The sequence below is a fragment of the Podarcis gaigeae genome (genome assembly GCF_964106915.1).
Source record: "Podarcis gaigeae genome assembly, chromosome: Z".
Lineage (NCBI taxonomy): Eukaryota > Metazoa > Chordata > Lepidosauria > Squamata > Lacertidae > Podarcis > Podarcis gaigeae.
The window spans coordinates 14,760,985-14,773,853 of NC_139691.1; the positions used below are offsets into that span (position 1 = coordinate 14,760,985).

Below are 12,869 nucleotides of genomic sequence, written 5' to 3' on the forward strand. Positions count from 1 at the left end.
TACTCAATTTAGTTGTAAGTCATCTGTCATAGATGTTTGAATATTCATTGCTGCAAGTTAGGATGCCGACAGATTCTGGCAGTTGTACACGGTGTCTGTTGTTATCGAATGTTGACTTCTACTGCAGCGGCCTCTGATGTCAACCTCTAATCCTCTAAACCTCTACATTGTACATATTTGATGAATTCTTGCACAATCAGATAATATCTGTGGCAAAATTGTTAAATAGGTCCTGGGAGACACCAGGGTTCAAATTCCGCACTCAACCCTGAAGCTGACTGAATGACCCTGGGCTAGTTGCTGTCTCCCAGCCTAACCTACCTCACAGGGTTGTTGTGGGGATAAAATGAGGAGGGGGGAGAACCATGTATGTCACCTTGAGCTCCTTAGAGAAAAAGGTGGACAAGTAATGCAATAAGTAAAAATAATTAAAAAGTTTTGGTTTCTTTGTTTGTTTACAGATATGCAACCTTCCAACAAGATCTCTTCACTAAATTATCCGCTTATCCAGACTGTATTTTACGCAGCCTGAATTCTTACAGCACCTCTGTCAGCCGGTATTTTAATGTGTGGGAAGTCTACAAAGGGGTATGTAGAAAACAAGACTTTGAATTTGACACTTTTATAACTTAAATAGGTGCAGGCAGGTGCTGCATCCTTGCACATGTTCCCCTTCCCTACACTGAAATTGACTTCTTGCTCAGTTCATCTAGCAAACAAAATGGGAATAAAAGGGTACAGTTAGTAATTTATTTGTTTGCTGTTTTCATTTGTTTTATTTATTACATTGTTTATTACCTTTCTTCCCAAGGAGCTCAAGGTGGCAGTACATAATTTTCCCCCTTCCCATTTCCTCCTCCCAGTGACCCTGTGGGGTAGGTTATGCTGGGAGCGAGTGGCTGACCCAAGGTCACCTAGTGAGCTTCATGAAGATACCCGTTAAAGGAGTGGGGACTGTCTTTTCTTTCTTTGAACTCAGTTAAATTGATGGACTGTGAACATGTTCCCTTCAGGGCCCAGATGCATCTGTGACATTCCTAGTCCTCTTGAGCAGCCACTTGTGACCTGACTCAGAAGAGGTAGAGTAACAGTGTGTGAAAAAGGAGTGGAGTTGATCCCCAAGGAAATGGCAACCCCACACACATACACAAAGCTGATGAAGAGCATAGCATGGATTCCAGTGTGTTAAAAGCCCCTGAACATGGTTTGGGGGATTGGGGACATGCCATCTGAATGCATTTTTTCTCTCTCAGACTCAGCCTTCCAAACCTGTGTTGACCTACCTGTAAGGGTTCTTGTAGAGATCAAAATAAAATGCTGTCAGTGGCATGCAATGAGCACCCAAGTGCGCTGTGTAGATGTCATGCATTAAGTATTATTTGTGAAAAATAATGAATTATCCTTTTTAATTCTTGATATTTTTTCTTTTCCCACTTTCTTTTTTAAAAAATCAGAAGCCATTCAAGCAAACTGGGGATATGAGTGAAGAGGAAGGTAATTTCTATCCTCCACAGTGTAATATAGTATTTTAAAAAGCACAACTTTGCCTCTTGCAATCATGAGAATCAGTACCATCCAATCAGGCATTTTGTTCCACATGATGTCGGCATTGAACCTCCAGTATTACGGTACCTATCCTTTGGAACTCCCCACCACCACATACCTAACAGGCCCCTTGTCTGTTGATTTTTCAGCCCATGGTAAAGGCCTTTGCTTTTTCCACAAATATTCATCCCAGTTTGTTTAAACAACCCCTAAGGTCTCTTCCTTCAAAACCCACCCTCTCCCTCCAAGATTTTCAGGAAGGGGAGGCTGCCCTTGAGTGAGACTACTTAACCTGTAAGAGATGGGAGTGTGGAAAGTAAGAACGCATATTGCCAACACCCTCATTGCCAACCCTCCGGAGGTGACCCTTGTGTTATTTTTTTCCTTTTCCTTTTTCTCAACTCAAGAGTGGGGAACTTCAGATACAGAAGTCAAATACGGCTCCCTAGGCCACACTGTCTACTAGCTCTGCTTTGCCCCCTCCTTGCATATTTTTGCCTAGTTGGGCTAAGTCCTTGAACTCTGGTTTTGCTCCTTGCTTGCCTGGACAGAGGCAGGAGAGCTGTGGGAGGGTGGGTGAGTGTGTGTAGAAATCAGCACTATGGTGATTTGTCGTGTTCTGCCCACTTTTGCCTCTGGCCCCACTCTCCACTGCCATAAGGCCCTCAGAAATTTACCTAGAAGGGAATGTGGCCCTCTGGCTAAAAAGGGGTTCCTCCTCCTCCTCCTCCTCCTCCTCCTCCTTCTTGTTTTAGTATTCATATGCCTAGCAATTCATAGAGGGACAAAAGGAAGGAAGGCCTCTGTCTCAAAGCTTACAGTCTTAAAAATGCAAGGAATTACAGCCTTCCATGTGCAGTCTAAATGCATGTTAAGTTTATTCACTCACAATTAGCTCATTGCTCTCTCCTTCTGCCCTCTCCCTCTGCTGCCTCCCTCCCCACCTGTGAAATTTTAACTGTAAGCTCCCTGGGGTTGAGGCCACCTCCCTTGCTTTAATTTTTCCTCTTCAGAGCACTGGATGGCACCTGTGTTCACAATAATTTCATTTTATGCTCTTTGGGCAGAAATGGGGGAGGACATTGAAGAATCGGACAGAATTGAGGAGGGCTTCTCTGAGAACAAAAGTGAAGAAGAAGAAAAAGAGGAACAGCAGGTGGAGGTGAACCCAGAAGCTAAGGAATCAAGAATTACCATAGCAGGGGATTCAGAGAGCTCTGCTCCAGAAAGTGATGGGGCACTCATCCCCAGAGATGGCAGTTTTATCCTGGAAAGTGACAATGTGGAGAAATCCGATGAAGGGAGCAGTTCTACTACGCAAGAGGCTGTTGAGGTCCGTGACGTGGAAAATGCCACAGCACCAGCATTTGTGAGTTTCCACTGGGTTGGGGTGGGGGAACAGGATGACTTTAGCAAACACAGAAAGACATAGAAGGAGCAAGACCTGAGCACAAGAGTGCTCTCCGTTTCCTTGGTTTCCACAACTGCTATGCAGAAGCATTTCTGCCTCCAACCATAGAGGCCATGCATGGCCATCATGATAAAGGCCTCCATGAATTTGTCCAATCTTCTTTTAAAGCTATCTTATTGGCTATCAGTACCTCTTGTGGAAGTGTGTTCCATAGGTTATCTATGCCAGTATGGTGTAGTGGTTAAGAGCGGTAGTATCGTAATCTGGGGAACCGGGTTCGCTTCCCCGCTCCTCCACATGCAGCTGCTGGGTGACCTTGGGCCAGTCACACTTCTTTGAAGTCTCTCAGCCCCACTCACCTCACAGAGTGTTTGTTGTGGGGGAGGAAGGGAAAGGAGAATGTTAGCCGCTTTGAGACTCCTTAAAGGGAGTGAAAGGCGGGATATCAAATCCAAACTCTTCTCTTCTTCTTCTTCTGCTACATGAAGAAGGACTTCCTTTTATCTGTCTTGAATAGTCTAACATTCAACTTTGTTGGATAGCCATGTGTTCTATTGTTATGAGAGAGGCAGAAAAATCTCTCTATTCACTTTCTCCATGCCATGCACATTTATTTGTGTGCATGCGCATAGCATAGCATTTTGCATTTTTCTATTTACATATCAAACGTTATCATCAAATATTTTTTCCATATAGACTTCTTAGCCTAGCCTTCCATGGTGTCTGTAATATGTCTGGTACTGCTGTATATCCATATATTAATCCACCCTACTTTTTCCTTTCCAATTCTTCTTTGTATTTAACTGTTGTTCAGAGAATCATCCCTACTTGTAATTTCATTTTAGCATCATTTTTTTAAAAAGTACTCCCCAAAAGTTTCCCATTCACCCTTTATTTGTTTTCCACCCTGATTACTTATTTTGGCTGTCATGCTTGCAAGTTTGGCATATTCTGTCAATTTATACAGTCATTATTCTTTTGTTGGTGTTTCTTTTTCTTTCCAACTATTAGCATACACTATTCTTGCTGGTGCTGCAGCATTAAAAAAAATTTATATAGCCTTGCGGGGAGCTCATCATCAATTATTGCTAATAGAAAGGCTTCTGGTTTCTTCGGAAATGTAAATGTGGGTGGGGGGGAAGATGAGCTCATTGTAAACCATCTCCCTGTATTTTTGGGGTTATTTACACTGCCACCACATATGTATGAAAGATCCCTCAGTCTCTTCATGTTTCCAACACAGTTTGGACCGTCTCTTGTACATTTTAACATTTTAACTGGGCATCAGATTCCACTGCCATGCACAGTTTTAAACATCATGTAGTGTTTTCCTTGCCTTTTCTCTAAATGAAAATATCACATGCATTGCAATGTTTCTTCATATATTTAAAGTGCATGATTCTTGCATCCCAGGAATCCTGGGAACTGTAGTTTAGCCCTCAGAGAGCTGCAATTCCCATCATCCTTAGGAAATTGCAATATTTCTTTGGGGGAAGTTAAACTCTTTAAACCTAGGTAGCCTAAGAGGTCTCGTGCAACAGGCCCAGTTCCCCCCCCAAGACTGGACATACTGTGATATAAGAAAAGCAATGAGGAATTGCACTGGAAAGGTGTGGGATGAAACCCTTCATTTGCTGGAACATCATCTAACCTCCCTGCTAACAATTCTTACCTTATGCCATCCACTGACTTAAATGTTGCTTTTAATTGGGAACCAATGTCATGGTTTCTCCCTTTGCCTCATCCGCAGGTGAGGCTCTCTAGGACACCGTCACGCCTGATGGAAATGACCACTGAGTTCTTCACTACATCCAGTGGAAACACTTACAAGGCAGTTCTGAACTCACCAAAGCTTAAAATCAATAAATCTGAGAAATATTATGTGGGGAAACTGAAGGCGAATTTGCTGCCCTCCTACCTAGAGCAAGTGTACCTCTCTGAGAGTTTCTTTATGGATGTGAGAAGGCAGTGAGTAGGACTTCAATCTCTTTTCTTAGTTTAGAGCTCGATCCCATCTTCTGTGTGGGTTATGTTCCAGTGGTTTGTGCATAAAAGCAAAATTACACAAAGCCAAAACCGCCCCGACCCCTGAAATGAGGTTGGGGCCATCTAAGATCTCAGGCTGCCCTGCAGGATCTTGCAAGGGCTTCCAGAGCCCTTGCATGGTCCTCCCAGAGCCTAGTAAGCAAGGCAGAGGGCTTGAAACTCTTTCTATGAAGGGAAAGACAAGCAAACAAGGCTGCCTTATCCACTTTTTATTTATTTATTATTTTTTTTGTTGAGTACATAAAGTTGTATTTATGTAGGTGAAGCCTGTGTGAGATGCAATAAACCTGTAGTTTAATGGCATTTATTTATGTTTTAATTAAAAACATTTACATGCCGCTAAAAAAAAATCTATTGAGTGGTACATGATCTTTGAAAAGTCGGCTCCCAGACTTCAAAACTACCTCCTTAGGGAGGCCAAACTGGCTCCCTCATTGTTGTCCTACCACCAACAGGTGAAGACTGTTTTGTTCCAGCAGACTTTTGGAAGCCTACTGCTTTTAAGGAAAGGGCTTTTAAATAGCACAACAGTGTTTTTACTACCTGCATTTTAATATATATATTTTGCATCTGTTATAGTTTTTAATTCTGTTATAGTTTAATTACTTTTTTGACTATCATCTTTAGCTTCCTGTGTGTTTTATCTGTGTCTTTTTTAGCTTTTGTGAGCAGCCTTGAGTCTCATTTTGGGGAAGCGGGGGCATAAGTACATTTTAAAAACAAAAATACGTTAGTAAAAACAAAAATGCAGCCCAAAGCCTGAAAAACAGCAATATCGAAACTGGTGTGGACAAAAGTGCAGAAAACAGACATCTCGTAGATTTCAAACACATAAATCCGGGTCTGATTTATAGGCCAGGGAGAATGCCTGGGTAAAGACACAAGTCTTTATAAGATATCTGAAGTGACTGTTGGCTGCTGCTTCATGTGTGACAGAGGGAAGAGCGTTTCCCCATATAGCAACAACAGCAGAAAAAGTTAATTTTCTGAGTCATCACCCAACAATATTTTGCAGGGTGCCATGTCACAGGTAGAATTTCTCCAGATGATCTAAGCAATCTTACGGTATTAATACAGAGACACGTAGCCTTCCAGGTAAATGCCTTTTTCAAGAAGAACAAGAACAAGAAGAAGATTGTTCAAGGCATCTTTCAGCATAATAATCAAAACAAGATGAGCTTCTGGCTGTGGACTACCCTCTGAACATGCCATTGCATCTGATCCTAAGGATCTTTAGCATAATTGGGAGAAATGAATGATAGAAGTTTCAACGTATTCATTCCTCTGAACCTGCAACCTCCTTCAATGGTGGCCTTGGAAGGATTGTTGCTGTTCTCTCCCCCACCACCACCACCAAAAACAAAAATATTTCAAGACTTTATTATGAAGTTAAAATAAGAATCCAGTAAAAAATAAAAAATTAAAAGTAATTCCCCCCCCATAAAGCCATTACTATATAAAATACATTCTCAAGACTACACATTGAATTAGATGTTACAAATACAGAAAGAGTACAAACCAAAGGTTACAAATACAAGCCATATTTCATTGGGATTTGCCACCCCCATGATTGGCCTTTCATATAAGTAACAAATGCCCCACCCACAAAGAAAGCTTCCGAACACATCTCTGACTCACCACTTCTGAGCAAGAGAAATGCTTAGCACAGAAGCTCATACATAAAAATGTGGAGGGAGGGTGCTTAGCTAATCTGAGGATGGACAGTTCTTCCCATAAACCTGGAGCAAAGCATGTCTCCTACTTTTTAAATTCTGAAGCAAAGCATAGCCAGGGTTGCCAGAAGCCTGTGAAGCTCCGGGGTTCACCCACATTGCGTGATGCAACACAGTGAACACTGATGAAGCAGAGATGAGAACTTATGAGAGAGAGATTTGTTCCTGTAAGCAGAAGGATGCCCCAACTTTTCCCTTCCTTCTCTTTCCCCATCACAGAATCCGGCTGCAGTTTTTTGAACACCTGGAGAACTGGTATTCTGAGACGTTGTCCAAGGCCTGGGTCATTGTGGACTCCAAGAAAGAAGAGATCAGCGCTGAACTGCAGCTGCGCGCTCACCTTCATGAGCCAAGGCGGGAGCGCATCGAGAAGGATATCTACGATGTCAGAATGGGTATTAATGTTTTCACTGCTACTTGTTACCAATGTGACACAATTGTTTCAGCTAGCCCACCTACTCCCCACTAACACTAAGGCCACATCCACACCATACATTTGAAGCGCTACAATACCACTTTAAACAGTCATGGTTTCCCCAGAAGAATTCTGGGGGCTGTTAAGGGTCCTGAAAGTCATAAGAGGGGACTTCCTAGACCAGGGGTCAGCAACGTTTTTCAGCCGTGGGCTGAACCATGTGGGCCGGACTATATTTTGGAAAAAAAATATGAACAAATTCTTATGCCCCACAAATAACCCAGAGATACATTTTAAATAAAAGGACACATTCTACTCATGTAAAAACATGCTGATTCCTGGACCATCCACAGGCCAGATTTAGAAGGCAATTGGGCCGCATCCGGCCCCCGGGCCTTAGGTTGCCTACCCCTGCGCTAGACAGAGGACTAGGACCCAGGAGACCATGGCTCAGATTCCCCTCAGTCATGTGACCTAGGGCCAATCACTGCCTCCCAGCCTAATCTACCTCTCAGGGTTATTGTAAGGATGAACTGGGGAGGAGGAGAAGAACCATGGACACGGACTCAAGCTCCTTGGAGAAGAAGATGGGATAGAAATGCAATAAATAAACTGTAGTTCTAGGAGGGGAATAATGAGTCTCTGCAAATAATATAGGCTGATTTGCTATATATGGTTGTGCCCAGCTGTTAGGTTAAATTCCCCCTGCCCTCCACCGACCAATGTCACCCTGGCCTCAACTGGTAGGCAGAGGATCAAATTCAAAACGTTGACAGATTTGTGGAGGCTGAATTTATAAAAAGCGAAGGCAAGGATGGGTTTTGGAAATTTGTTCAGTGGTGTCTGGACACACACAAATAAAAAAAAATGTATGTATGAGCAATGGCACCCCGTGGCATTGGGGGGGGGGATATGGATTGCAAGGCTTTCCAGATTTATCTTACTTTCAACTCCCACTGGCTTGAACCTAAACATTATCCCACCCCACCCCTGCACGCCTTTCCTTCCCCCCCTCTCAGCGGAGCTGCGATTTCACAACGACCGCTTAGTGCGACACTGCAGTGGTGTGGTGGAGGCCCTGAATAAAGAAAAAGCCGCCTTCTCCAAGCTCCGAGAAGACCAGAACCGTGTCAGCAAGACTTTCCGGCGGAAGATCCAAGACATGGAGAACATCTTCCTGATGGATACCAGGGCAGAAAAGTCAGTTGGGGGGGAGGGGGTAGCACAGCTTTCCCCCATGCCTCTTCAGTCCCAGGGAATTGGTTGAGCAGGGGCTACCTTATCACAACATCAGGTTTCCTGAGTGCTTTTGATTTTGGTGGTACTTCTGGATCCAGGTCTCTCACTGGAGGCTCAGTGGCTAGAGGTGCCTTTTACCAACTGTGACTAGTTCAGGGAAGCCTTGCCACAGTTGTTTATGTGTTGGTTACTCCAAAACTGGGTTGTTGCCATGCACTTTGGGTGGGGCTTCCCTTGAGTTTGATCAGGAGGCTGCAGTTAGTGCTGAATGTTGCAGCACATACACCCACTCAATCCCTTTAATCTGTGGAACTAACAATGCCCCTGATGCCATATAATACCTGTTCTGTATTTGTAAGAACTCGATCGTTTAGTGTGGTGGCCTCTACGCTTTGGAACTCCCTGTGTATTGACATCAGGAAAGGCACCTTCACTCTATTCTTTTCAGCACCTGCTATAACACTTTTGTTTAGGCAACCCTGTCCAGATGCTGAGAAAGTTGATGCAAGTTTTACATCAGTTTTCAGTCAGTCGTTATTGTAACTTTTTGAAAGTCTTAAATTGTTATTAATCTTCTTATTCACAATGTTATTGTTTTATCATTTTTGTAACTCACTTTGAGGATTTATTTGTTTATTACAGTCAAGCTGTTTAATATAAATGTAAAAAGCTTTGTTGGTCTATCACCATCTCCTTTCTCAGGCTGTTGAGTCTCAGCAACAATATGCGCACTGAGCTGATTGACCACGTGGAGGTCATGCAGCTCTCCCTTCGGAGCTACAGGCAGTACTTGGAAGAAGCACTAGGAAAGCTGCGAGATGCAAACACTGACTTCCTTAAAGCGTGCAGGTATGCCAAGATCTGTTCAGCAGTGGCTGGTGTAGTGGATTCCATGAGGTGGGGTGAAGCCCCCGAGGCAGTGCCCCTGTGGGTGCCCCACCACTTCCACTGTCAGCGGAGAATGGGTACCAGCATTGGTGCTTATTTCATGAGATCTCACAAGATCTCTCATAGTTCGAGAAATCTTGCAAGATTTTGGCACTGATGCGCCGCTCTGATATCAGCACCACTGTGGTGTTTAAGGCAACTTTACTTAGTCATGGTAGCCACCACTGGGAAACCCACAAAAGTGGAACCCCCAGGCCTATAAATTCCCTATCTTAGCTTTGCACAAGTGTAGAAATTAAGCCACGTTCCTGTCCCCCTCCTCCTTCCCCTGCTGAGTTCTACAAGGGACAATAGTGAGACTTGAGGAGGAGGAGGAGGAGGAGGAGGAAGCTGGCAGCTGGTGCCACCACCCCTTGTAAGTGAGAAAGCAGGCGGGGGGGGGGGCTGGCTGAAGGCAGACTGGGGTAGGCAAGGTAGTGTCCTTCCCCTAAAGAGGCAGCTTCCACTAAGTCTTTATAAGATCCTGCTATACAGGTGGAATCATAAACAAGGCCTTTTCCAACCTCAGGCCATCCAGAGTCTTAGCATCCTTAACCAGTATTTTTCATTGGTTTTTTCCAGATTATTTGCTGATGGCGGAAATTTTTCTCCTGAGGAACTAGATGGCTTCATCAAGCGCCTGCACAAGGAGAGTGGGCGCATTGAGTTTGTCGAGGGCTTGATCATGATTGACCTGGAGAAGATGGAGTCTTCTTACCTGGAGCAGGTGAGGAGATGCCGGGCTCCCTGTTCTAGCAAGATAGAGGTTGCATCAAGAACAGCGAGAAGAATAAAAACTCTTATTTTCCCCCGCTGCCTCCCAAGGCTACAGAGGTCATCAACAGATATGAAAGCAAGTTTCGTTTTCTGGCACTCGACCGGCTCTTCATAGAGAAAATCCAACGGTTCTTGACGAACACTCAAGTGAAAATCAAGACAGAGGTGCAGATAAATGAAGAGTATTTTATTTTACTTTATTGCCAGAGTGGGGAGAGGCAAGTGTGGAGCTTTCTCATTTACCCCCAGCTCAATGACTTTTTACCTAAAGCTTTGAAGGGCTCCAGATTACTTCCTTCAATGCTTGACAAGCCCTTACTCAACTTATCCTCCCCATTAGCACTTGCACACAAACAGCAAAAGGGATAAAGCACAGGAAGGACCCCCAGAACTGAATGAGTCCTGGTGGGAACGCCTGTGAGACCCGCCTTTTTTATTTATTATTTCATCTATTCGTTGCATTTATATCCCACCTTTTTCTCCAAGGAGTTCAAGGTGGCATTTGCAGTTCTCCCCACACTCATTTAACCCCCACAACAAGCCTGTGAGGTAGGTTATAGGCTGAGAGGCAGTGATCACTGAGCTTCATAGCTGAGTGGGAGTCTGAACCTGGTTCTTACTGGTACTAGTCCTCATGTAATCCTCACAACAACCTTGTGAGGTAGGTTAGGCTGAGAGGCAGCAACTGGCCCCAAAAGTGAGCTTCATGATGAGGGGGCGGGCATTTGAACCCTAATCTCCCAGGCCCTAGTCTCACACTCTAACCACTACAGCACTGGCTCTCTACAGCAAAGGCTGAGTAGAAGATGGCAAAAGAGACAAGAAGGATTCTGAAACAACATATCATGCATAGCCAGAGATGCCCTGCAGATCACCAATATAAAGCTCTCAGACCTCTGGGGGATGGATTCTCACAAAACTATCCTCTGCAGATTTCCCCACCCTTGCCTTTCTCCTTAACTGGTAAACACACATCTGGGGAAATGCATTTGCCCAATTATAGTTCTGCCACTGGAAGCCCCATATCCCCTTGTATCAGTGTCAGCCAGGAAAACCTTTCTCCACTTACCTTCTGTGAATCTCAGTTAAGCTTTTGACTTCATGTTCCCCCTTTTCCTTCTTAGGTGGCAAAATCCAATTGGCAGACCCAGACGTTAAACTCTTACATGGAGAAACTCACCAGAAGGATTGATGCTTGTGCCCATCCCACTGCAGATAAGGAAGTAAGTTCCAACAGCATGCAATTAAAAATGATTTGTCTTTGTGCTGCAAGGGGTTCAAGTCACATCCAGTGGGTTTTTGAAGTCTGGAATGCAGACCTGGAAGCTTGTCAGGGATTCCTCAGTAAGAGGATCATTCATTAAATGAAGCTGGGCATTGGAAGATTTGGGACAAACAACAAGAAATGATTTCATGCAGCACGTAAACTATGGAATTCTCTCAGCTGGAACTTGCCAGAATTCAGTTCCGGCACCTCTCAGGTGGGTGCCAATGCTATTCTAAGAGAACGAGGGAGGTGTTCATGGTGAGTTCCAGCACCTCTTTTTCTAGAAAAATAGCAATGTTAATACAGTGGTACCTCTGGTTACGTACTTAATTCATTCCAGAGGTCCATTCTTAACCTGAAACTGCTTTTAACCTGAAGCACCACTTTAACTAATGGGGCCTCCCGCTGCTGCCATGCCGCCGCCGCACGGTTTTTGTTCTCATCCTGAAGCAATGTTCTTAACCTGAGGTACTATTTCTGGGTTAGGGGAGTCTGCAACCTGAAGCGTTTGTATCCTGAAGCATATGTAACCCGAGGTCCCACTGTATATATATGTATATGTTTATATTGAACAAATGCATATTTAGTGCCTGGTTTGTTTATTTCTCCCAGTCTGTAACTTCAGAAGCACTCTATGAGTTTGCCACGTTTGTGATGGAAGAACTGAAAAAGAGAAGCAAGTATCTCAATTGCCTGCTCGAACTGGTAAATAGATCCACAGGGTGAATGATTGTAATGATTATTATTTGTCTCTCTAGTGCCATTTGTGTACCATGCACTGCTACACAAGAATAACATAAGCAAAAAGACAGTTCCCTGGCAATTAATGGGCAAAATGACACATGGTGTTGATGGGAAAATTTGCAGATCTGTAAAGCTTAAAGCTCACCCTTTGGGGAAGGGCTGTAGCTCAATAGTAGAACATCTGCTTCACATGGAGAAGGCCCCAGGTTCAGTTCCCAGGATCTCCAGGTAAGCATGGAAAAGACTCCCTGCCTGAAACCCTGGAGAGCTACTGCCAGTCAGTGTAAGCAGTGCTGAACTAAAAGGATAAATCATCTGACTTAGTATAAGGCAGATCGCTATGTTGTTCTTGTGGCTTCCCCCAAGGCACTTGGCTAGCCACAGTTGGAAACAGGAAGCTGGGGAAATTGACCTTTGGTCTGGTCCAATAGGATGCTTCATCTGTTTTGCTCCTTTCCGACACAGGACCCTGTGTTCTCTTATGTACAAGACCCCACAATCCCTACCTCCGTGACAACCTCCATCCAATCAGACAGCATGCTGCAGGAAAGCAAGACATTTGTGATGGGTGTTGAATGCACATCACTGTTGAACCCAAGCCGGATGGGGAAGCCAGCCTTTGACGATGCAGCGATTAGTGTGATCAAACACCTCATTGGGTAGGTATTGAAGGGAAAGGGGCGGGATGGTCCTGTTTCTTGCAAAAGTGGTGGAGACTGAGAGCACAGTAAACCCCAAGCCCATCAGCAAGAAGGAAGATGCTCA

General features: G+C 44.2%; 1 protein-coding gene and 1 long non-coding RNA gene across 4 annotated transcripts in view; one reads left to right on the forward strand and one right to left on the reverse strand.

Moving 5' to 3' along the window:
• The window catches only part of CCDC180 (coiled-coil domain containing 180), a 58,773-nt gene that overhangs the window by 19,404 nt on the left and 26,500 nt on the right, over nt 1-12,869 (forward strand). For 2 of the 3 annotated variants that reach the window (XR_014559987.1, XM_083721309.1), the window contains exons 16-27: nt 462-588; nt 1,455-1,494; nt 2,613-2,914; nt 4,707-4,924; nt 6,955-7,130; nt 8,170-8,350; nt 9,092-9,238; nt 9,899-10,043; nt 10,142-10,258; nt 11,218-11,316; nt 11,973-12,065; nt 12,570-12,763. Coding sequence is in view for 2 of the 3 variants with exons in the window: in XM_083721309.1 (XP_083577435.1) it covers nt 462-588; nt 1,455-1,494; nt 2,613-2,914; nt 4,707-4,924; nt 6,955-7,130; nt 8,170-8,350; nt 9,092-9,238; nt 9,899-10,043; nt 10,142-10,258; nt 11,218-11,316; nt 11,973-12,065; nt 12,570-12,763 (1,839 nt within the window). In the remaining variant the exon portion in view is untranslated. The remainder of the gene's footprint in view (nt 1-461; nt 589-1,454; nt 1,495-2,612; nt 2,915-4,706; nt 4,925-6,954; nt 7,131-8,169; nt 8,351-9,091; nt 9,239-9,898; nt 10,044-10,141; nt 10,259-11,217; nt 11,317-11,972; nt 12,066-12,569; nt 12,764-12,869) is intronic. The other variant, XM_083721310.1, reaches the window with a different exon arrangement.
• LOC310836347 overlaps nt 6,985-12,869 on the reverse strand; it is a 34,677-nt gene continuing 28,792 nt past the window's right edge. Inside the window, exons 2-3 of the long non-coding RNA XR_014560023.1 lie at nt 11,163-11,302; nt 6,985-7,113 (exon numbers count right to left, since the gene is read on the reverse strand). This is a non-coding gene — a long non-coding RNA (uncharacterized lncRNA). The remainder of the gene's footprint in view (nt 7,114-11,162; nt 11,303-12,869) is intronic.